Genomic DNA, 24,747 nt, shown 5'->3' with positions numbered 1-24,747 from the left:
TCTCGGGATGCTGATGTGAACATGATTCTTGGGTACCAATTGCTGTGTATATGTCCAGATTTGGATTCTCAGGTGGTCTCTCTGGACATGCTGGCCACTTGTCCTAAATTCTAGGGGGCTGGAATCCTGGGGGGCAGTCTGTCTCCAATGTCATGGTCTTTTTTTGTTCTCGACAGCACTATGCCTGTTTAGGAAGGGATGGTTGGATGAGGTGCTTGTACACTAAAGGGGGCACAGACAGAATCTTAGACCAGCTGCCGATTCCTGTCCATTTGTTTCCCTAGAAACCCAAGCTGACGAGACTACTTGTGGGAGACCCCTGGGCATCCGGGTAGGGCCCAACGGGACCCTTTTTGTGGCTGACGCATACAAGGGACTATTTGAAGTAAATCCCTGGAAACGTATGTGACAATATCTTATTACCTTCTGTAATAATTTTAGATTCTTTAAACAATATGTGCATAAGTGGATTTAATAGAATTTGTTCAATACAGTCAACTGGAGACTATATTTCTCACTCATTCAATAGTACTGAAAGCATTGCTTTACAAATATCAGCTAGTGTAAACACCATGCAAATCCCTACTTGAGTGCATTTAGTCAGTACCCAAATTTCCTCGGGCGTTTTGGCCACGGCTCTCAAGAGGACTTTGAGGATATGAGACCTCCTCCTTCCATCTTTGTTATTGTGTCTCTCTTGACATCTTGTCTTGCTGTTTTCTGCCTCTCATTCTTCTCTTATCCTTACTCTTCATCTCTATGTCTTTTCATTTTTTTTCTCTATCTCTTCCTCCTGTTCCTTTCCCCTGACTGGTCATGATGTCACCTTGACCAGCAGTATAACATTCACTGTATGTGCCTTGGCAGGGGAGGGTGATGCTGTGGAGGAGTTTGTTATCATGGGTGGTGCGTGGGGCCCTGGGTTCAGGCACTGCAGACCGACTGCATAGGTCTGCCGTGCCAGTTCTGGCTCTGTGACTGTGCAAGTTACTTAGCCTCCCTGTGCACACGTCCGTCTTCGATGGTCGGATAATGCCTGCCTTGTGGGATTGTTGTGAGGGTTTAAATGCTATACATGGAAAGAGCTTCACCCTCAATACATGTTTGTTCTATTTAAAAAGCTTACTACTCTTATTTCTTTCTTTAACAGCAGATGAGAACAACATTCTATATTTCTCTCAAACAAACAAGTAGAAAATTGCCTTTTACCTAAGACTTTTAAGTCAGTTTGTCTCAATAAAAGTTCCTCATCCTTAGAGGAAGGGTTTTGCTAATGTAGTTAGTCTAAAAAAATTCATCAGCTAACAGGTGAAAGGAAGGAAGACACTGTATTTTACTGTAAAAAGGAATACATCTTCTAACATAGGGCATGGAGAAGTTCATTTTAGTTTTCCTTTTTAAATCAGGCTAATTAATATTTCGAAATTATTGTGATACAAGTTCTTAGAATGAAAGCAATTCTCTCTCCTTTGCTTCCTTCCTTTCTTTCTTTCCTTCCTCGCTACTGCAGGTGAAGTGAAATTGTTGCTCTCCTCCGACACACCCATTGAGGGGCGGAAAATGTCCTTTCTGAACGATCTTACAGTAACTCGGGATGGGCGGAAGATTTATTTTACGGATTCCAGCAGCAAATGGCAAAGACGAGATTATCTGCTTCTGCTTATGGAGGGAACAGATGATGGGCGGTGAGTGTGTATTTCGTATCTTTCATATCTTCTCAGTGAGATCATCAGTCAGGCAGGGTGACTTTAGCAGACTGGTTATTTTTAGGAATCTTAGGAGTGTTTCTGAGCATAATACTTCAGCATTTCAGATAGGAACTTAACGACCTCTGGAAACGGGTGAGGGATGCAACAAAACAGAGCAAGGTGATCTTACTTTCTCTTTGACGAGATGAAATAAAAAATAGACCAGTCCATGTGAGGATGTGGTCTAGGCAGTCTGGGAGAGACCTACAAGCAGGCCTGGGTTTTAGGTTGTCCCTCTGAAGGGCACTCATGTGAGGCTGGAGCCATGGTAGCCCCCCTGGTGCTGAGCCAGCTCCCAGGTCAGTGAGAGAACTGACGGGAGGGCACGGTATCTGGAAGAGGATGCCTGGGGCTGCCCTGGATGGGGAAGGGCTCCTAGCGGTCAGCCTGGGACCATGTCTGAGCAGGGCACCACAAGGGGCCAGTGTGAGGCTGAGTCCCCTTCTGCAGGTCCCTGCCCAGAGAGGAGCAAGGCTCCAACCCAGCAGGGGGGTTGTGGACTCTCCGTGTGTGACCCTTTGCTGTTGGCACCCACAGCCTGCTAGAATATGATACTGAGACCAAGGAAGTAAAGGTTTTACTGGACCAGTTGTTGTTCCCTAACGGAGTGCAGCTATCTCCTGCAGAGGACTTCATCCTGGTGACAGAGATGACCATGGCAAGGATAAGAAGGTAACATGCAGCATCTGCTGAACTGTCAGTGTTCACCAGTGAGCCTTGTGCCCAGGATGGGCATGGAGGTGTCCACTGAGAGAATTTGAGAAAGTCAAACTCAGGGGTGTGTTTTCTTTTTCCCATTTCTCAGCCTACTTGAGCGTCGCAGTCTCTGGGAGAGTCTTAATGTAATGCTGACTGCGCATCCCAGGTCCCTTCCCCATCAGTGGGTCTTGGCCTACCACCTTTTCCCTAGACTGCATCTAGCTGGGCCCGGGGCTCATGAGTGCCACTTTCAGCAGCTGCACCTTTGTTCATAATCGACATATTTATAGTTGTTGCCATAAACTTATTGGAACCAAGACTGATGTGGTGCTTGGCTAAAATCATTTTCTTAAATTGGGGGCCTGCTGCTCACACCTGCTTGGGTGCATTTTTCAGATTCTACGTGTCTGGCCTGATGAAGGGAGGGTCTGACCTGTTCGTGGAGAACCTGCCTGGATTCCCAGACAACATCCGGCCCAGCAGCTCTGGCGGGTATTGGGTCAGCATGCCAGCCATTCGCGCCAACCCAGGGTTTTCGATGTTGGATTTCTTATCCGAGAGACCTTACATTAAAAGAATGATTTTTAAGGTAACTGAAAACTATAATTCTAAAAACCAAAACTATAATTAGAAGATGCATCTAATTATGATCTCTTGATTTATAGCTCTAAAAATTCTAGTTTGGCTTATATTTAGTACTTTTAGTGATTTCTTTAAAACACCTTTCTTCAGCCCAACATGTAAACTTAAACATTTGAAGCCTTTGGTTTTTTCCTTCTGGTTTTCTGGTCTGGGTGTTTTATCATCACCTTCACCATCATGACCTTTCAGCATCTCTACCCTGCCTGCATCCTTGCTCTTCCAACTCTAAGAATGCCTTTCAGACCTTCTCCCTTCTCCAGGCCCTGCAACCTCCCCTTCCCCTGCCTGCCAGCAGGTGACACTGCTTCTCCTTAAAGGGCTATTTGGTGCCTCTTCCTGTGGCCATACATGTCAGCTCACTCACCGTGGGCCCCATGCTGCCCTGCTCCCTCCTGCTTCTTGGAACCTCCTGTCAGTCACCCCTCTCCAGAGGATTTTTGCCCTTTGACATCTTAGCACACCAAAATATTTTCCATTAAAAAAATCACCCACCCTTACCAACGGCCAGCAGGCCATTCAGCACAGCCTTTAAATGTTTGTCATCCTACCCTTTTTATCAGTGGCTTCCATGAAATGCCCCGAGTGTAACTCTACGTGTTTTTACAGTGGGGGTGAGTCACTTGCTGATAGAGGTGCTTCCTTCATATAGAAATTTTATTTTCTGAAAAGCTCCATTTTATAGGCTGAATAGTATTTGAAATTGATATTGAATATTTGAATAGATATTAAAATATTTGTAACTTAACAGTACCAGGCAGCAATTACTGAATCCATGTGGTGCCAGGCCCTGTGTCTGGTCCCCGGTGAGGGGCTGCATTCACCTGCTCAGTCAGGCTGCTCCATGGCTGTCAGTGTTGTTCTGAGTTTAGGGGCCACTGTAGAAAATTCTGATCTGTTCGGAAATAACACATTGCCCCTCTTTGTCTGGTTGGTGTCAGAGCCTGGAACCTAGGAGGAGGAAGAATGGTAGGGTGGGCAAGAAGAGGAGCTTTGAAGGGGACCACATCACCTGACCCTGGCAGATGTCACCTCTGCTTCAATTTCTCCATCTGTCAAGTAGGAGGAAACACAGCATTTCATTAAGTGCTGGAAAAATAGGAGAATGTGCACAGAAGCCCTTAGCTGAGTGTAGGAAGTGTTCAGTGCCTGTACCTGTCAGCTTTTCTCTAGCAAGGGTGTGCCTCTGGGTGGTGAGTGAGTGTCTCTCTCCTTGATGGAACATGCGCTTCAGCAGAGCAGGAATTTCTTCTGTTTAGTTCACTCCTTTATCCTCAGCACTGAGAGCAGTGTCTGGCACACAGTAGGCACTTAGAAGTTACTGTTGAATAAATGAGTGATTAGAGAGTGAGACCATAAATATGAACTAGAGCTGGAGTGATGGGATGTGCTCCTGGTGACAGAGATTATGGATGGGGTCCCTGGCACAGGAGAGCGGTCAGCTTCTGGGAAAGTGACAAGTTAAACTAACGAGAAGGGATGAGATCTCTAAGGATAAGGTGGAGAGAGCAGAGAGGAGGACCTATGGCTGAAGGGAGGTGGGATTTCATGGATCCTGGGAAGCCTTATGGAATATTTTGAGCTACAGTGCAACTTTGATCATTCACTATAGAACCTTCTAGAACACAGTCGACTTGTATGTTTACTTGAACATTTCCAGTGACTAGGAGACATTATTCATTGGACATTTGTAATTGTGTGGCTGTTTCCCTTATATTAGAAGGTAAATTCTGCCTATTGATTTTCATTTGTTGATCTTATGCAGTGGTGTCCTTAGTCGTCATTTCCTACCTGCTCTGCCAGAAATTGTGCATCTCGCTATGTTTTTCTTTGCTTAAAACCCTTCAATAGCCTTGTGGGCCTCTTGGCCGGGCTGAGCCAGGGGCTAGGCTCCTAGAAGGTGTGTCTGCTCTGCATGGGTGTGTTTGAGCTCTGCACTGGCTGCGAGGAGAGTCTAGAGCTGTTGTCATGTCTCAGGACAGGGACATGTTCATTAGACCTGGTGAGGTTTTTTTTCTTTAACATGAACTGCTTTCAGATCTCCATCATTTGCACCTTGCACAGCTGAACTATCTTAAATACAGTCAGAGGGCTTGGCATTTATTCCAGCTGGGCTGTGCTGGTTTTAACCCGCATTCTTGGGTTCGATGTCACTCTAGGCCTTGGCCTCATGTTGTGTCTTCCTTGGATGTGATTTGTACTTTTGTGTTCGGCCAGGTCATCCAGAGGTTCCTACGTTGCAGGACTGGTGGGTATTGCATAAGGGCTGTTGGACAGCTACTGTCCTTATACTGGGTTAACCTTGTCTCTTGCATGCAATGACAGGAGGCACTGTGGCTGTATCTGCTCAGGGGGTGGGGGGAAGTTGGGGGAGCCCTGCTGTGGGACAGCCTGTGCTGGGAGTAGGGAACTGGTTTAACCTGGCTCTGCCCTATATGGCCTCCCTATTACTAGAGGAGCTGGGCCCTTTGTAGATGGTGAGGGGCTGTGGGGTCTGTTAAAAAATAAAATTCAACTGAATAAATTTTAAAGAGCTTATTGGCTTTATTCAGTGATTCATGAACCGGGCAACATCCAGTCTAACAGATAAAAAGCAGCTCCAAGGAGCTCTACAAAATGAGGGACTTTTACAGGCAGAAGGGAACAGGAACAAGGATGTCACACTAAGCATAAATCAGGGTAGATGTTGCAAGGTCACTTTCCTTTAGGGGATGGCAGGGGTCTGTCAGGCAGATGACTTAACTAGTGCTGATCGGGAGATTGATTCCGGATTGGCTTCAGAGTCCATTTCTGAGAGAGCCCAAACTGTAAATAAGTTCAGCCTTGGTTTGGTGGCGTGGGCTTACTGTCAGCAACCCCACTGTGGGCCTGTTGTCTTGTTTTTAAAAGGTTGGATCTGTTCGCATTATCTTAGTCTGTAGGGAAACTCGGCTCACACTGTGCTTCCCTTCCAGCTGTTTAGTCAGGAGACGGTGATGAAGCTTGTGCCACGGTATACCCTCGTCCTAGAACTCAGCAACAGTGGCGCCTTCCTGAGAAGCCTGCATGATCCTGACGGGCAGGTGGCCCCCTACATCAGCGAAGTACACGAGCACGACGGGCACCTATACCTGGGCTCCTTCAGGAACCCCTTCCTCTGCAAACTCAGCCTTCAGTCAGTCTAGCTGCCCCCATGGCAGCCCTGATCGCGGCTGTGCCAGGAGTTGGCACACTGGGCACTACACCTGGTCCAGGAAGCACCATGGGCACAGCCCTTTTCACCTGTAGCACTGGCCCTCAGAAGTGTGCTGTGACCCTGTGGATGTATGTGCCCCTGTAGGACAGCCCTCACCTGGGTTTGACTTTGCATTTGGAGGGAAGCATAACATATGCCATTGCAAGATAAGTTCATGTAAAGCCATTTTCTCTTAAAAAATTCTAAGTACGGTAATTCTCTAGAACTTAGGGGACATGCACTTTCAGCAGGCCTCAGGGTTTGATGGATAGAACAGTAGATGAGTTGTCCCCCTAGGGATCTTGTTTAGCTACTGCCTCTGTCCTGCCAGCCTCAGTATCTTTATTATAAAATGGGGCAATGCCTGTCTCAGGGGGAGGAACACAGGAAGGGCAAGTATTGCTCAGTGTAAAAGTGCCCATGCGAGCGCAGACCTTGGCACTGCGTTCTCCAGAGTGGTGTGGGATGTGGGCCCTTGATCCCTGGGCTTTTCCTTCCATTGCTTCCACACTCCAGCATACTCTGGCTCATAACAGGGTTTTTAAAAAAACTCAAGTCCCGTCAGTCATATAAAGGAAGAACCTGAGTAAGTGCACAGGAGAAGCATGTTGATTTCAACAGCTCTGAGAAGACTAGCTGGGTTTCTCTCTGAGCAACCTACCATACGCATTGAGTGACCCAGCAGCTGGGTGAATTTGGGGCTGTTTATACACCTTTGTTCCTTACTGCTAGATCCACAGACAGGAATAGTGCATGTGTTAATGTCATACTTGCTTGAGTGTCAGAAGCCTGAAATTTGTTGTATGTCTACACACTGGTCGTAATTTTGTCAGGGAAACCCATGTAACGATGATAATTAAATAAACTTTTATGTTGATTAGTCTTTTTTTGGTGGTGTTGCCTAGAAGTTTCTTCTCTACTTTAAATATAATTATCAGTGACTGAAATCTGATCCTATCCAGTGTCGATATGGGGATTGTTTTGCTAGGATCTTGTTTTAGGGACAAGCAGTTCATCTGTTTTGCTCAGGACCTCCCAGGAGACAGCAGCTGGCCTCAGGCCATTGCCTCCCTTCATGCCTCCTGGCATTGATTCATTCATTCTTGGGTAAGTTGCTCTCCTGCTTTCCAACCTACAAAATGAGGCTAATATCTGTTCCTGAAGAAATGTCCTGAAGAACAGTTTGTGCTTCTGGGATAGTTTTTAAGAACTTGACAAAGACAATATTTTAAATAGGTAACGATACTAAAATTCAAAGGACTGAGAGCTGTGGTAAAACCTGAATCCTGTGTCTTATCACGCTGGCCGACCTTTAGCCCCTTCACTCCCTCTTCCAGCTGCAGCCACCCCCGCCCCTTGCCCTGGTCGGCCTGATTTGGGGGAAGGAAGTCTGGAGTCTAGTGGTGGACTCATCCTGTCGCCCTCCTCAGGCTGGCTTCATGTGCAGCAGCCGTAGAACAGAGTTGAAGACTAGCTTCAGTCTGGTTGAAGCAACAACCCGTATTGTCTCAGATGAATGACTTAAAATTATTTATATAACTTTAGGAAAGAAAATTGAGTAGTGATTATTAAATATTTTAAATAGATAATGGTGTACCCCATATATCAAGTACATAAGAATAATAGGGTAAAACCCCATCGTTCTGCTACAAAAATCAATTTAAATGTGCTGGGCCTAAATAAGTAGACTTCTTTTTTGTTTTTAAATCTTCACCTGAGGATATTTGTTCCATTGCTTTTCAGAGAGAGTGGAAGGTGGGGAGAGGAGGAGGGAGAGAGGAAGGGAGAAAGAGAGGTCTATTGGTTGCCTCCGGCACCCTGACTGGGGCAGGGGATCGAGCCCACAACCGAGGTACATGCCCTTGACCAGAATTGAACCCGAGACCCTTCAGTCCACGGACCAACACTCTAACCACTGAGCCAAACCGGCTAGGGCATAAAGTAGACTTCTTGATTGGGAAGATAGGGCTTTGCTTTTAGTGCTTATTAATTTTTACTGTTACAAAGAAGCTGGTAAATTGCTTTTCACAGTTTTCAGCAAAAGATTCTTGATTTGACTCAGATATGATTTTCTGCCTCAAAGTGTCATTTCCTGCATTTTATTTGGTAGTTTGCCATGGTAAGGTGCAAAATACAGCCTTATTAGGTTTAAATATGTGATATGCTTTTATTGTAAACATAAAATGGATTTGCTCTAATGTGAATTACATGGTTTTAAAATTAAATCAAGTTCATTCACTGTGTGCTGCTTTATTATCTATTATAAAAACTCCATCAAGATTCAGTTACTGCTTTTTATAGGACAGAAGTCCCATTTTGATATTATTATCATCAATATACACTTGCAGGATGGTGTATGGTTTTTGAAAGTGCTTTCCCGTACTCTGGCCTTTTAAAGATGCAAGGAGATATGGCTTCATTTTACAGATAGGAACTGAGGCTGGTGGGTAAATGACTTGCCCAGAGTCACAGCCAGCACACAGCTGAGCCAGGACCTGTTCTGTGACTCTGGAATCCGCTGGGGAAGCTGGGAGACAAGGCAGGGTGGCATTGTGAGGACCTGGCTCTGTGGTGGCCACTGCCCAGCCTGAGGGTCAGGTCTTGGCTGCACATCAGAGTCCCCTGGGATGCCCAGCGGAGTCAGAGTAAAGCTGATGAGCTTTAAAAAGCAGGTAGAATTGGGTTGGCAGTACTGGACTTCAGGTCATCACCAGTGGACATCCACCACCTGCGGTAAGGCACGGTCTCTCCATGTGGGCGTCTGGGTTCATCTGTTGGAACCCACTGAAGGGCTGTCTGGCAGTTCCTTCTCAGGTGGGGCTTTGGTGTGCTGAGTCAGGACGTCTCTTACAGCGGTCAGTTATGATGATGAAAGAGTAAATGGAGCCCACACAGGGCCTGCGGGCCTGCTCTCCAGGAAGCTGGAGCAAAATGTCTGCAGTGGTGGTTGGCAGCTGCATCTCTGCGGGGGTTGAAGGTACACCAGCTGCTGGCTTCCAGATTTCAAGGTAGCTTCACCCAGCCCCTTTCCTTCTGGTGTCGCCATGGCAGGAGTAAGAGTTATTTGAAGACAAGCATTTACTTCTGTGAGGTAGACTATGTAAAACAGATTGGGATTGGGGGTGATAGAACTGTGGGTGCTCTATAAAGTAGAGCCCCTTTCTACCTGGAATTCAGGCCCTGAGGACCTCATGGAAGGAAGGTTGGGGGCACATAGTCAACTGGCTTCTGTGGAGACTGGTTTGCCATAGTTCTAAGACTTTGTCAACTTTATAGGAGGCAATAAATACCTGGCCCCAAATGACGTTTTGAAAATTGTGAGTATAGGTTATAGTTAAACCTGAGAGCTCTGAGATGAGACTTGAGGCTTTCCCTCCTGCTGGGAGGGAAGGTTAGCCGTAGCTTTCTGGCTGGGAGGGAAGGCGATGGGGTGGAGAGGTGGGGGGGGGGGGGAAGCATAGTTCCAGTGCAGCTCCAGGCAGGGGTGCTGTGAGGCTGTGAGCCTGTTCTCCCCCACAGCTACATGTCCATTCTCGTTTCTGACCCTGCCTGTAAGGCCAGTGGGGTGGGGGCTGTCTGGAGGTCTAAGTAATTTTTAGGACAGGCCTGGCCTTGATGAGCTCTGGTCCATACTTAAATGTAAATTAGGACTGACTGGGAGCTCAGAATCTGGGGCCCTCCCCATTTGCCGCATCATGTTGCATAAGTCACAAGGCTCTCTAGAGCTGTGTCCTGAAGCCCGTCTGTCTTACAGTCCTGGTGTGGGTGCCCTGCCACCTTGTTAATGTAGGGGGCCAGTAGTGCTGAGTGAACGCATTTGTCTTCATGGAAGGATTGCCTTCAGGGGCCTTTGGAATCATGGGATACATTAAATGTCTTGTGTCATAGTTGCTACCACTGTCCCTAATTAAATGACCAGAAGGAGGTGAGTCAAGACAGCAAAAACATTGAGGATTTGGAATTACAGTTTTACTGCCTCACTGAGGGAAGTCGAGGGTCATTCACTGTGGCTATTCACACGGATCAATTTTATGACTGTGTTACATCGCTGTACATATTGAATGCAGATTTCCTTTTTCCTGTGAATGATCAGGCCCATAGTTTTTAAAGGCAGCAATGTATTTTTTACTAACCCATAGCTTGAAGAGGGCCTGGAGAGGAAGAATTCCAAAGTGAGGGGCCCCTGCATTTGCACCAGGCTTGCTGGTGCAGGGCGTCTGGGGTCATCTCTTCTCTGAATGGAGCCTCGGGGCTCCCAGCTTTTGGCATCTCCTGGGCTTCTGCTCTGTGGTCCCATCTTACACACTACAAGGACCCTGGGTGGTCTCCTCCCCCTGTACCCCCAGAGCAGCATGTCCACCCTTGACCTTGTCTTCCCTCTCCTGGGTGGGTCTGTGTGTGGGGTGCTCCCTCTCCTGGGTGGGTCTGTGTGTGGGGTGCTCCCTCTCCTGGGTGGGTCTGTGTGTTGGGTGCTCCCTCTCCTGGGCGGGTCTGTGTGTGGGGTGCTCCCTCTCCTGGGCGGGTCTGTGTGGGGGGTGCGCCTCCTGGGTAGGGATCCACGTGGGGGTATGGTGCTCCGTCTCCTTGGGGTCTCTGTGGATGTTGTCCCGGCACCCTATCCTCCCCACTGTCCAAGCACAGCGGTGCACATGTTGAGTCTCAAAGGCAGCAGAGAACTGAGTGGGCATCCCCCAGTCAGCAGAGGCACAGCTGGGGGGTGAGCGCCCTGTGGGGGGTGCCGCCTCCCCTGCCAGTTCACGACAGGGACACAGGCTGGCCTGCTTCTGGCTGCCCATCGACTAAAGGCTGGAAAGCCCCGGGCACTTTATGGAAATAACCTAGACCAGTCAGGCCCTCAGCGAGGGGGGCTCCCCAACGCCCACCTCACCTTCCCGCGTCCCTTTAACAGGTGAGCAACAGCCACTGCTTAGAGAAGGTCAGTTCTTTATTCGTATTTGTAACTCTTCATGCACCAAGGTCAAGGTGCTCAAGAGCAGACTTAGTCCCTCGGTCCAGTGCCCTAGCCATTCAGGAGAAAGGACAGACCTCTGGGCTTTCATCGGGGACCTGGGACCAGGGGGCGGTCAGGTGCGGACCACTGGGTGCTGGGTGGGAGGGGCTCCAGGAGCTGAGGACCCAAGACATCGCCACCGGAGGGTTCAGCCCGGTGTGTTCGGGCTCAACCCAGGGCCACGGCATCAGTGAAATAGTTGCGTTTAGAAGAGAATCCGAAGTGTTCGCTGCGGGGCGGGCGTTCTTCCACCCCGGCTACTCCGCGATGAACCCGTGGGCACTTCCGTCCTGCTCGCTGGGACATCCTGTCCCCGAAGTGGCAGCAGCTGCAGTCTTGCTGCGAGGTGGACGTCAGTGACACTGCAGCACGGGCACCTCGAACCTCTGGAGCCAGGGGATGACCCAGACTTCAGAGTAGCAGCTGAGAATCTGAAACAGAGGGGCTGCCTAAGAACCCTGCTGCCGTCAGAGGCCGCCACTGCCCACCAGAAGCTCGGCAGTTTCCAGTGCTGCTGCGTGTGTGTGCGTGTGTGTGCACGTGTGTGTGCATGTGCGTGTTTTCCTTAGTGAGAAGCTCTTTCCATGCCCTGAGGGTCCTTGTAAAAAAAAAAATCAAACCTACAAATTGAAAGAGTAATTGGGGAATATATCCTTTTGCCTATATTTATGAATTATTAAATTTTGCCCCATTTGTTTTCAAACCCTGCATGTGTATATCAATTTCTGAATTATTTGAAAGGTCTTTTTTCGCTCTAACTTGCCCCCCGAATGTAGATGCACCTCTCTGAGGAGGGTGGGGTCTCCCCTCTATGTCTGCCCATGTCTTTTGGGTCCTGTTGGGTGCCGAGAGGCCTGGCCTCAAGAGTGAAATCTGGAACCGTGGGGACAGAGAAGGGATGGAGGAGTGTTTCCCAAAGCCCTGGCGAGTGGGTGGGGCTAGGAAAGGGGTGAGGGTCTGAGGAGGTGCACCCCCTTTGTTTACCTGCTTTAAGGTGTGGTTGGTCTGGAAGTCACAGTCATCCAGACTGGGGTGTCTGGTTTTCTTGCAAGTAGTTCTGCCAATTTCCACATCCAGCATGTATTTCAGGCCTTTCACTATCTAAGAGAGCAGAGGGCAGGGCCTGGGTTACTTGGTTCGGGTCAGGAGGGAAGGCAGCTCCTCTCCTGGCAGGAGGCGGCTTTAAGGCAGGTGGTGAAGATGCCCTGCTGGGACTGGTCCGTGCTTGCTGGAAGGGAGTGAGTGGTGGAGAGGGACTGTGGGACTTCCAAGAACTGCTGTGGGAGGAAAGCCTGTGACCGGATCCCAGACCCCTCCCTGTTCTCTCCTTTATTCATCTTCTCAAAGCCCAGGGACTTAGCTCTTGGTTCCAGGGGCGAAAGGTGTGCTCTGTGTCCTGTCTTAGGACATCCTCTTCCTGCCCAGGACTCGCCATCAGGCTTCAGGAGGGTGGCAGGCTAGGGTTGCCCTGGGGCCCCTTGCCATGCCCCCATGCCCTAATGGCCCACCGTCACCTGCCCTGTGCAGCCAGTACATGGGATGAGTGCAAGCAGTGTGCCTCCTGGCTGCCTCGCCATCCCTGGCAACAGTGTGGGTCTTTTCTTTCTCAGTTTCAGGACAGCCCTACTTCACTTGCACGTGGCAGCATTGCCCGCCCTCACTTGTGGTCTCAGGGGGATGCAGGAAAAGTCCTCAATTTTCAGTCTCGCCCCACCAAGTACCAAGTGAAATAAAGTGCCCAATGTCACTGAGGGATAATGCACCCCCTTCTCCCAAAGGCCCTTGGGCACTAGGCTCTGGGCATCTTGTACTTGTAGTGGTCCTGCAGGAGGCCACAGCCTCACATGGTCCCTGGGGCTGTGTCCTTGGAGTGATGACACTTGGGCTATTTCCATGGAAAACCTTAGAAAAAAACCCTTCCCACACCATACTGCCTTTTATAAAACACTTTTCTAATTATAAAAGCGCACTGCTCGCCCTGGCCAGTGTTGCTCAGTTGGTTGGGCATTGTGCTGTGAACTGAAAAGTTGCTGGTTCGATTCTTGGTCAGGGCACATGTCCAGGTTGCGGGCTTGGTTCCTGGTAAGGGGTGTACAGGAGGCAGCTGATTGATGTTTCTCTCTCTCCCTCTCCCTCCCTCTCTCTTTAAAATCAATTTTAAAAATCTTTTTTTAAAAATACACTGCTCTTAAAAGGTTTGCAAATGCCAAAAAGAATAAAGACAGTTATAAAAATCACCTATAATTCTGTGATCCAAAGGTAACCAACCATTAATAGTATGTAAAAACTGTCAGCATCTTTCCCTCTTCCCTCAGCTCCACACATCCGTGGGAGTATGGGGATTTTGTCCAAAACCAGCTCCCCACGTCTGGGAACTTCCTTTTGAGTGGCTGTACAGTATCCCTGGTTTTAGCAAAGGCAAAGACTGCTGGGCAGCCACTCCCTGACTGTGCCTCGCCTCTGTTCTGCATCCCTTATCCCAAGCTGACCCTCTGATCTCAGGACACAGATGAACAAGACCTGGCTCTGCCCTGTAGGGTCCCCTCTAGGAGGGAAATCGCTGAGCCATCTGTGTGACAACTTCACAGGGTGTGACACTCAGGCAAGGCTGGAGGAGGGGGGGTTTGTGTGTGGGGAAAGGGGTGCATTTTGGGCAAAGCCCTGATGTGAAAGAACAAGTCCCAGGTGGAGAATGTCAAAAGGCCTTTTGGGGCTGTGGCTCTGGCGAGGGGGTGAGGCAGGGGTGGGGCCCTAGGCAGGGACAGCTCCGGCATGTGGTGCAGTCGGCCCCTTCAAGGGGACAGCACCTTCATCGTTTGGTTTCTGTTGCCTCGCTTCTGGTTTCTCCCCACCCGAAGCCTTCAGCACTCCCACCTCTGGTCCCTGTTCCACCCCTGCCCTCCTCTGTGCTACTCCTGGTGGCACCACCCCGGAAAGGAAAAGCCGGTTTCAGTAAGAGAGGGCTCCAGGACTTTTTGCTCAACTCTGGTGACACCGGTTTGGCCTGCTTGTGGGCTATCTGTGGCTGCTGCTGTCAGCCTCTTGGCCTGTTCTGTGCTCTAAATGGCCAGGGCACTAGCTGGGTGGGCCCTTGGTAGGACAGGAGCCTCTGCAGCCTGGCCGCCTGGCCTCCTAGCCCTGAGATGTTGGTGCCAGAACCCAGACCCTCACCTGGACCAGGGCTCTGCTGACATGGGAGTCCTTGAACAAGAAGATGTCATTTGAGCAGTTGTTGAACCTTTCAACACTGTGTCTGGCTGCTTTGAGGACTCCCGGGTCGTTGGTGTTGATTGTTTTGGGAAATCCTGGCTTTACACCTAAGTTAAAGGTCTGGGAACAGACATCTGAAAGAGAAACACAGAACCAGACAATAGCATTGCTGTTAGTGGGGTCCTTGGTCCAGGTGTCATGCCTCACACCTTGGTGCTCGGTTCTCCTCTCTACTCCCAGTGTGGTCCCCAGCCCATGTAGCTCGTGGCTCATCTGCCCTCCTCTCACCACTCCATCTTCCCTCTACCTTCATCCCCTTCCCCGATCACCCCCCACTTTCCTGTCCACCCTCTACTTTCCTGTCCACTCTCCCTGGCCCGTCCAGCCCTCACCCCACAGTGCAATTCTTGTGCATCCCATGGTTGCCCCGTACTGAAAGCTGAGGACCAGGCGAAGTAGGTGGCACAGTGATGGATAAGATGCAGTTCCTGTCCCCTGCCCCTGCCCACATAGCCTCCTTCAGAACCCAGGGTTGTTTCCAATGTGTGTTAAAGAAAACCTGGACACGTCTGAAGGTGGCAGAGCCCCTGGACAGGATGCAGCCTTGGGGTGTGAAGAGAAGTCGCTCCAGCTGGCCTTCAAGGCCAACATCTGGCCCCGACCCCTCAGCGAGTAGACCACAGGGAAGTGCCCAAAGGCTGGTCCTGCCTTCTCTCTTGTAAGGAGGCTGCGGCTTTCCTCCTGGGGGACTCTTGTTAGAATCTACTCAGCCTGCAGGCCGTGCTCCTAGGGGCCCCGTCCCCCAGGCAGCACCGCAGCACCTGGTACTCCTCACACTGTGCTTCCTCCTGCACTGTTTTGGGTACAAGTCTGAGGGCAGGGCCAGGCCTGGGTGACGTCATCCCACACAGCTCCTCTATGGGGCTGGTGTGTGGCGGAGGTGGGGAGGCCTGGGTTTCTCCCTCCTTCCATGTGCTTTCTGTCCTGAGGAGGCCCATGTTTGAATAAAAGATGGAGGAAGCAACAAGAAGGGTTTCCCTGCCATCACATGCCCCAGCCTCTGACAGTCAGGCAGAACTGGGGACCCCAATACCCCTCCTCCACTCTCCACACCCTCAGCTCCCACAGCAGCGGAGCCCAGGTGGACCCAAGGCCCCTCCTGGAGGAAGAAGCTGACGTCGCTCCTTTGTTCAGCTCCCCGCAGGCCCAGCCCTCTTCGTGCGGTAAGTGCAGGGGGTGCAGAAGCTCGTGTGCACTGGAGCTCACCACCCACAAATGAACAGGCAAGAAGCACAGGGCAGCGAGTGGGGAAAGGCGGAGGCTGTGCAGCACCCTGTCCGCAGGGATGCAGGGACCGGCTGCACCTTCTACATAGATCTGGATGGAGGCCCGAGAGCCAGCTCCGGGCCATGGGGCAGAGGTGTCCCAGGGCTCAGGGGGGGCGCTAGTTCAGGTTATGAACATTGGATTTTATTATAAGGAAAGTCAGGATGTACAGAACCCACAGGCTAAGTGAATTGCAACAAGTGAGCTTGGCCTTCTCTGGTTAGTGGCTCATAGTGACGTTGTCAATTTTACTACAATAGTGAATTGTAATAAATTTACTACAATTTGACTACCTCTTGTATATTAAAAAGTTAAAAGTTTTAGGGGAAATCTACATAAATTGGGAGGGAGGGAGTGTGGGAAGAGAGTTTTTAGGTCTGTGAACTGATTTTTGTTGACTTTCCCCCAGATTTTCCTGAAATGTCCGCATGGCAGACATAGTCCAGAGCTCGGCCTCCCACAAGGCTGGCAGTGGCCCAGTCAGCAGTTTTATTTCATTAACTAAATTAAACGAAGTATAAAGTTCAGCTTTTCGGTGGCACAGCTAGTGTCAAGTGCTCTGCAGCCGCATGTGGCAGTGACAGCCATCTGGGCTGGTGTCCACAGGGACCTGTGTCCTGCAGAGGCGGGGAGGTTTAGCATGGCACAGGGGTGCCCAGGCTGCAGGAAGAGGAGGTGGGTGAGGGAGCAGCAGCGCTAACAGACCAGCACCGCGCAGGGATTCCCGCCACCCTGAGCTCCGCCCTCGCTCCACATAGATGGGCTCTGGCTGAGGTTAGGGAGCCTTTCCCCCCAAAGGCTCTTCTCTGGGCTTTACGCTGGGTGCAGGGCCTTAGAAACAGACTGTTCTATGGCCTCAGGCTGGAGTCGGTCAAGCATATTGGAACGTTTCTCAGGGGACAGGCATGGGTTACAGGGGTCACAACTGAGGGTGAGAAAAGGGGGTGGAAGCTCAGCTCAGTGGGGAGGCCTTGCCCAGGGTGTCAGTGATCTAATCTCACAGGCCATTTCCACTGCCAGTCAGGTGCCAGGCAGTGGAACCTGGACACCTGATTCAATGGCGCGCACACGAGACCCCCTCCGACTGTAAGAACTAGGATGGCTGGGCATCTGGCTGGCTGGTCCCATGCGGCCCGCCTGCTGGGTCACCTCTCCCTGTGGGTGGTGCAATAGAAGGCTGGAAGTGGGCAGAGAGAAGAGAAGGCATGGACCCGTGTGTCTCCCAAGGACCCACACTGCCTGATCAAGTGGACCCTGCTTGGCCAGTGGGTCTCCCCAGCTGGTTCCCTGGGACCAAAGGCAAAATGTGAAGATTAAGCTCATGATTCCGCCACAGGGCTCCCTACGCTTTAGCAGCCCCCGAAGACCTGGCTCTTCCAAATAGAGGGTTATGGTCACTGTTGGTTCAAGGTTTTCCCAGAGCTTTGTACCCCACAATTGTCCCCTGAGATCTGCCTTTGCAATAATCCAGCCCTCAAATGACATCCTCAGGGAAGCTGGGCTGCAGCCTTCACTTGAGGCGTCTGAAGATCAAAGCAATGAAAACTGTTTCTGTCCCTTGAGCTCCAGGAGCTGGGTTGATCAGGCTGCGCCAGGCCCTGAAACCTTCCTTTCCCCGGCTCCCCACGTGGCTCTGACTCAGGTGGTGCTGGGAGGTCTTCTGTGAGCCATGCACACTGATGCTAACATGGTGGGGAGACCACTCCTGGGGACCTGTGCCTACTGACAGTAGGAAGATGGGTGTGGATTTCAGTTTTCACAGAAAACTGTTCGGAAAACAGCTTGGTTTCTGCTCATCACTGAAGACTACACAGCAGAGAAAGAAACCCCTTGCTTTTGAGTTTCCAGTTATTACACGGTCCCCCAACCCCATGGTAGACTAATACATTTATTGCTTTTTCTGATTATCAGCTTACCTGTTTTTGGTAGGAAATTTGAAAAATACAGAACAGTTTAACAAAAATATTAGAAATCATGCTCAATATCTTCAAGGTAACCACTGTTAACTGTTTTTAAAATAGAATGTGTTACATTTAATTTGGCTCAAATTTAGCAGAATTAAAACAATGACGTGAACTCGGGTGAGGCTGAACCTCAGGTGACTGTGAAGGCAGCTCCCAAGTGACTCTGGGAAAGTTACAAAAGAGTCATGAAAACTACTGAAGTTGCTTTATTTTTATTTAACTACATGTTTCCCAAATTTCGGTTTCAAGTCAAAACAGGGGTCTAAACAAACAATAAAAGCTCCATTTTTCATTTACAAGAAGTTGAAAAGTCACACCTATTTTTAGGATGATTCAAGAGAAATTAACAGGGAAGGGCTGTTCATGAAGAAAAATATCCCAAAGAGGTGGCTTCCCTTCAGGGAAGAAAACAAACAGGTCCCGACAACATGGCGAGGTCCCTGGGCCCCAGCCTGGGAGTGAGCCCCTCCCTGCTGCTTCCTCTGGGCTGAGTGGGATCTGTGGTTCGTGCAGGGGAGCTGAAGTCTGGGGGAGCAGGAGAAGCCTGCTCTGCGACCCCTTCTCACACCTCTTCAGGGGTGGTGCTTGTGTCCCCATTCTACAGGCGAGAAAACTGAGGCCTCAGAGGAGTGCAGGGCATGCACACTTAAACCCAGGTTTGACTAATTCTAAAGACCATGCTCTTTTTCCCCTCATTCGAGAAGTATTTTTTGGCAGCTGCTATGGGTAGTGCGAAGATGACTCTGAAACAAGGGAGTCCACAGTACAGGAAGGGAAGCAGTAAGCAGACCTGAGCTGGGCAGGTTCCACAAAGGTGACTGTAACCTGCCCATAAAGAGAGCCCTGAGGGCGGGGAGCTGGGGTGGGGAGACCAGTGAGAAAGTGACAGCAGGAAATGACCTAGATGATGGGGGAGAGCTGAGTGTGATGCAGAACTGATGGCACTTAGTGGGAGGCTGGGTCTGGGGGTGGCACTGTGATGGCCTGGGTGACAGGCCTGAAAGGACAGTCCAGGGAGGAGCAGGTTGGTGAGAAGAAACAAAACATCCTTCTGCAAAGGACCGATTTTGGGGTGGGGACAGGCCATGCACAGTTGGACAGGAGTAAAGTTCTTCCAAATGAGGGGCGACTTTCCCAGGCCCTCCCACCTCTCAGGACAGCACAGAGAACACATCAAGGCCCAGGGATCGGACGCGCAACGTTGGGCCTGGCCCCAGGGACCTGAGCTGCACAAAGCCTGGGCTACATCAGGTGGGAAGTGAAATCGAAAGCACCCAGAAAGGAGAGAAGATGCTGGAATTTGCTCCCCACTGTGGCTCTCCTCAAAGGATGCCCCTACTGCTCATAGGAAAGAAACTGCTCTGGTGTTGAAAATAATGACTTAAGAGGCAGACTGAGAGGCAGGGAAGTGAAGCTGAGGGAGGAACAGCACCCACCCTGGCAGCGTCCCTTTCCTGAAGGGGCAGGGGGGCAGGGAGGGAGCCTCAGGATATCCAAGGGCTGGGCAGGCCACTGAGCAGTCTGTTGTGGCTTCTGACCCAGGTGGCACCCCCAGGGCACACGGGAGTAACAACAGGAGGGGACAAGTACAAGGTGCAGGTGCAAAATGCTGAAGAGCCTGGAGGAGGGCAGCCGATTCCAGCTCCCAGGGTGTCAGGGTGCAGCAGCTTCTGCCCAGCGGGCTGGACTCCTGCCTGGGCAGCGCAGTGCTCTCGGACAGCAGGCCCGCGGACAGCTCAGCTCGGCCTTGCTGCAGGAACTGGGACGGCTAGGGGTCCCCTCAGGCTCCTGGCTGTGCCAGGCCTGCACCAGTGGATCCCTGGGCCATCCTCTCTACAGTCACCCTGAGTCCTCTCCAATCTCCCATGTATCAAAGATATCTAGGGGTCTCTCTTCTCCCCAGTGATCAAAATGGGAAGCAAAGCTGAATTCAAGGAGATATTCTGATGTTTCTCACTTAAGAACGTAGTTTTTCTATACCAATCACAAATGATTCCTACTCCAGCATCCTGTTCCTGGTCCTGTTGCATCCCCACTCCCCCTCCAGAACTGTGACACTAACTCTAGATTTGCTTTTAGCATGCTGGGCTCTAACAGGTCACCCCCGAGGGCACTGCCCTGTCCTCTGAGAGTGGGGATGGCGGGGGGGGGGGGGGGGGGATTCATTTCCAGGCCTGCTGGTGTGTGTCGACTCTTCAGGAAAACAGCTAAGAGTTTCAATCAAATCCACAGGCAAACAGGTGACACCACAGCGTGGGGACACTTAATAACCAGAATGTTAGTTGTAGCAACAGTTAATTGTTTCTAGGCAGATTAAAGAGGGTATAATCTGCCCTCCAATTACCATGAATATACAGAAAAATGTCCCTTAGGAGGCGTGGGACTATGACTTCCTGACAAAAAACAGTTGGTAAAATAATAGGGTAGTGCATGTTTCTGGCAAACAACCCTTAATTTACTTTTCGGAAAAACTAAGACAAGCTGGATGTATGTCCAGCAGGGGGCACCAGATCCTGGGGCACTGGCCACGTGTCCACATCCTGAAACCATATGGAGGACCAGACCCTTTGAGAGAGCGCCTATCCCCTTGGGCCTGTCCACCCTGTGCTCTGTCTCGCATGTGGAGGGGAAAGAGGTGCTCAGGAGAACCTGGGGTTCCCCACCACCTTCCTCTTTCAGGAGTGTTCTAGGTGTGGCCTGGGAGGTGAAGGGAACCCCAGCGTGTGACATCATCCCTGAGAAGCGAACCCTAGGGTGCCCAAGAGTCAAATACTGGCAGTCCATGCTGGTGTCCTCCCTGTGTGACCTGGGGGTGGCTTCGTGCAGGTGGCTGCTTGGGCTTCTTCCACCAGCATCATGGGGCCCTTGTTGTGGGCAGGGAGCCAGGACCCTTGGAGAGAAGCCCCCATCGGCCCCTGCTCCTGAAGCCCACAGTCTGGAGGTCTGGCCCTAAGGACTGGGGTGGTAGTGGTGACTGTCAGGCTCAGGGGTGCTGGTGTCCACTCTGCCTACCTGGAGATGACATCCTGAGTCCTGCACCTCTCTGATCCTCTCATATGACACCAAAATTCAGTGAATCTGGATTGCTGCCATTGCTCCCATGGAGCTGCCCCCTGCCCAGCTGTGTTGTGGTGGCTCTGAGCAATGATCATATTCATTCTTTTAAAGCCACATGCGTTCTTCTGGCATAAACAGGATGCTGCTTAGTCCTGGCCTTAACCCACTGGGACATGTCCGGAGTGTGAATCCCAGCTCTCCTCCCAGGCTCTGCAGCCTTGGGCAAGCTGCTTAACCTCTCTGAGCCTCTTCTGTCCTCATCTGCAAAAATGGGGATGATGGTGTCACCAACCCCACAAGGTAGCAGTGAGGATATATGAGATGTACAGGTGAAGGTCATACCAATAAATGGTACCCAATAGTGTAGTTATCATCAAGTATTTATCAAATATGCAGCATGGCTACAGTGGGGTCCCTGAGGGCAAATTGGTGTCCTCTATTGGAAAAAAAATCTCAAGATGCAGAGAGTAGATCAGGAGCCCCCATGGGCCCAGACATAGCCTGCAGCAGTTCCCAGGACCCCTCCCCAGGACAAAGGGGCAGTGGTCCCTCTATTGCTGCAAGTGGTCTCTGGGTGTGACAGGTGCTCCCAGCCCTTGCTACTGGTAACCGAGAACTGATGTCACCTTGCAGGTGGAAGGAGTGATGGCTGCTGGACCTGTGCCCAGGTTGCCCTGAAATGAGAAGATGGGCCATTGCCAGCTTGGCTGGGGACAGGGGTGGGGTGCGGAGAACAGAGGATGACATGTGGCCAAGTGGAGCTCTCCAGGAGAGCTAACAGGTTGAGGAGGCAGGGCTTTTCATTTTCCCTAAGTTCTGCAGGGCTGGGGCAGGAGCTGCTGGGGGCTCTGCATTTAGGTTAGTGTAGTTTAGTGCTTAGGCTTAGGGAGTAGCCAGATGCCCAGATGGTGCCGCCCTTGGGGTCCCGTCACCCACTCCCCGCACCACAGGAAGGCTCTGGAATCTGTTCTCAGAAGGGGAGGGAAGGCTGTGGGAGCCATGTGGACTGGGTGGCGGTGGGGGTGGAGGAGAGAACCAGGTCTGGGGCTGAGTTCCGATCTCTGTTCCTCCACTAGACAGAGCCCTTCAAGGCCCTCGTTTTGAGGCCCTCATCTGTCCAATGAAGGAAGCACTTGAAAGGATCCAAGCTGGGGTAGAATACGGGTGGGGTGGTACAGCATGGGGGTTGCCAGGGCCCAGCAGACTCAGGAGAGCTAGGGTGGGTGGCTGCAAACACCCCAGGCTCAGTGAGAGTGCCTTCTGCGTCCACACCAGTCAAGCCTCTGTAGGGCCCAAGGGGGATGGTTATTTACCCATTTCATGGGTCATGAGACTGACACTTAGGGAGGCTCCAGGCTCCACAGCTAGGCTTAGGGAGTCTGTGTGTCCCAAGGCCTGCATCTGAGTGCAGACTCTGGAGCCTCCATCTGGGGCTTTGTGGCAGAGAGCAGGTCTAACAGGGGAGGGCCCAAGCTGGCTGAGAAGGGCTTCGGCAGGGTGGGGTAGGAGCAGCTGTGGGCGGGGCAGTGTATTGGAGGGGCCCTGTTTAGTATGAAACATCAGCAAAGGGGAGGCAATTCTGCTGGTTTAAGCTTTAAGGGCACTAACAGTCGGCTAATCCTGGCACTGCCCCTGCTTCGTTAGGGGACAAAGCTCAGGCAAGCAGAAAGAGCTCAGCAAATAATTGCCAGCAATTATTATGAATAATGAAATCCCAGTACAGTTGAGAAGGCAGGTACCACATCCCTCCAGAAGCCCCTTCACTAAGGTTTGAGAAGTGTGCTTCTCTGGTCTGAGAATCCCCTTTCTTCCCCTGGCTTGTCCCCTTCTATGGGCATTAAGGGGGCACAGGAAGACAGTGGCATCCAATCAGGACAGGCTGAAAAGGGGTTCAGGGCTTCACTGTATGAGCTAAGAACGAAGCTCTAGGAGAGGGAGGAGGCAGGGTACCCTGTTCCCGTAGTCCCTGAGTGCAGCACCCACCCAAAATTGTCCAGGGACCTGAGACACTGTCGGCCAAGAGGGGTGTGGCCCCTCCATGGACTGAGTGGCTCTGGGGCTGGCCCCTTGTTACTGGTCCTGCCTGCACACGCTCCACTTGGCCTCCTGTGGCCAGGCTCCAGCCGCCTTCCAAAGAGGGAGGAGGGCAAAAACCAGCCACCACCTGGGCATTGCCCCTGCTCCCCAGGCAGTGGCTGTGCGGCTTGAGCAGGTCACTTCAGTCCTCTAGCACCAGCTTCCTCATTGGTTAAAGGAGGTGAGATAGGGGCCCTCTAGGTCTTCACCATCATCCATGATCCATGACCTACGATCTGGTGCTGTGAAGGCATCTCCAACTCCTCGTGTGTGTGTGTGTGTGTGTGTGTGTGTGTGTGTGTGTGTGTGTGTGTGGGCAGGTGCTCACTGGCTGTGTGAATTGGGCAAGTCACCTACCCTATCTGTGCCTCAGTTTCCAGGAGCAAAAGGCTACTTCTCTCTTCCTCCCCTTCCCCTCAGCACTGGCCTGGCAGGATGGATGACAGTGTCTGATCATCAGGGTCCCTAGAGGAAGTCACAGGACAGCAGCCAGGAGACAGGGATGACCAGCCATAAGATAGAACTACCTAACCTCACCCATTCCTGTGTTCTGTCCCCATGGAGGGGCCGTAGGGAGCCTCCCTTGATTCTGGGAGCAGCCAAGAACAGAAGTCCCCTCCGTCATCCCCAGGTGGCACTCAAATCCCCGTTCCCGAATCCCTGGAAGGCAGCTGCCCCCAGCACTGGGGCCTTGGTGCCTCGCAGCCGCCTTCTGCTAGGGTTGCCCAACCAGGACTGTGCTTCGGGACCCGGCTTGGGAGGAGGAGCTCATGGCCAGCTGGCTCCCTACAGCGATCTTGGGATCGAGTCTGAGAGCGGCGGAACCTGGGGAGAGCCTCCACTTACCTGGGGACAGGTCCCCCGTGGTGCTCAGGACCAGGCCGCAGAAGGCGAGCAGCGCCCAGGCTGGCAGCATGGCTTGGCCGGAGGCAGCGCTGGCTGTGGGCCCCCGGAGGCGGTGCTGTGCGCATGGTGTTGGTGGGCGACCCCGCAAATGGCCCCGCCTGTTTGGGGGCTGCCTGCCTTGTTATTGGGCAGGGGTGGTGGTTTCTTGCTAAATCATTTTGAACAGAAGCTCTTCACTCCCACATCTGTCAGCTACAAAGTCAACCACTTCCTTTACTCAAGTTTCCAAAGTGCGATTCTTTGCAAGGGGAGGAAGGGGAGGAAGAGAAATGAGACCTGTGAACCAAACCGCGGCGATCTTCTAGTCTCGAAACTCACAGAAGAGACATTGCATTAAAAAAAAAATTTTTTTACAGGGACTTTCGGAAGCAGAATCACTTGGATTCCCTTCTGCAAACCATACTTCTCAGGTCCAAGACCCCAGTCTTCTGAGGTTCTGAGCGGCCCCCTGCAGGAGACTGCCTGCCTGCAGGTGTGAGTGGACGTCCCCCTGCCCAGCAGCGGGCAGGCAGGAGCCTGTGCAGCCCGCAGTGTCAGGATGACGCTGTCAGGGCACATGCTGCCGCGGTGACTTCTGCACCAGGAATCGGGGGAGGAGTGGTGTTTGCTGGCTGATGGGTCACAGCCTACCTTTGACGCAAAGCTGGTGAAAGGGCAGAAGGAACAGTGTGTGGCCCACAGGTTCTAGCACCTGGCAACTTGCCCGTTTACGTGCCAGCTCGGCAATTAGGAGGGGCTCTGGAGCCAAACGGCCTGACTTGGTTTAAATCCAGCTCTGAGTGTCAAAACCCAGGTGACCTGAGGCGTGGGCCCTGTGCTTCAGTTTCCCTCTGGTAGGGTTGTGGTGAGGCTTTGGGGACTTTCTCCATGCAAACGCTCAGGGCCTGGATAGAGCGA

At 51.5% G+C, this 24,747-nt stretch overlaps 2 protein-coding genes across 2 annotated transcripts in view; one reads left to right on the top strand and one right to left on the bottom strand.

The window, feature by feature from the left end:
• Window positions 1-8,541, top strand: part of APMAP (adipocyte plasma membrane associated protein) — a 37,414-nt gene extending 28,873 nt beyond the window's left edge. The window contains exons 5-9 of the mRNA XM_016223541.2: window positions 285-401; window positions 1,511-1,685; window positions 2,286-2,420; window positions 2,844-3,036; window positions 6,041-8,541. Of these exons, the coding sequence (XP_016079027.2) occupies window positions 285-401; window positions 1,511-1,685; window positions 2,286-2,420; window positions 2,844-3,036; window positions 6,041-6,250 (830 nt within the window). The 3' untranslated portion in view covers window positions 6,251-8,541. The remainder of the gene's footprint in view (window positions 1-284; window positions 402-1,510; window positions 1,686-2,285; window positions 2,421-2,843; window positions 3,037-6,040) is intronic.
• A 3,123-nt stretch (window positions 8,542-11,664) lies between these two features.
• Window positions 11,665-23,860, bottom strand: CST7 (cystatin F). The gene is made up of 4 exons (XM_016223495.2): window positions 23,791-23,860; window positions 14,483-14,655; window positions 12,296-12,412; window positions 11,665-11,742 (listed from the first exon to the last, which is right to left on the bottom strand). The coding sequence occupies exons 1-4, from the start codon at window positions 23,858-23,860 to the stop codon at window positions 11,665-11,667; spliced, it is 438 nt and encodes a 145-aa protein (XP_016078981.2).
• Between the last annotated feature and the right edge of the window lie 887 nt (window positions 23,861-24,747).

The sequence above is a fragment of the Miniopterus natalensis genome, chromosome 7 (assembly GCF_054644295.1).
Source record: "Miniopterus natalensis isolate mMinNat1 chromosome 7, mMinNat1.hap1, whole genome shotgun sequence".
Classification (NCBI taxonomy): domain Eukaryota; kingdom Metazoa; phylum Chordata; class Mammalia; order Chiroptera; family Miniopteridae; genus Miniopterus; species Miniopterus natalensis.
The sequence above is the reverse complement of the archived record's forward strand: the minus strand, read 5'-3'. Positions and strand labels throughout refer to the sequence as shown.

Coding starts and splice junctions, on each gene's coding strand:
- CST7 (XM_016223495.2), bottom strand. CDS start 23,860: ATGCTGCCAGCCTGGGCGCTGCTCGCCTTCTGCGGCCTGGTCCTGAGC. Junction 14,656..23,790: donor CACGGGGGACCTGTCCCCAG/GTAAGTGGAGGC, acceptor TTTCTCTTTCAG/ATGTCTGTTCCCAGACCTTT. Junction 12,413..14,482: donor TCAGCAGAGCCCTGGTCCAG/GTGAGGGTCTGG, acceptor CTGCTCTCTTAG/ATAGTGAAAGGCCTGAAATA.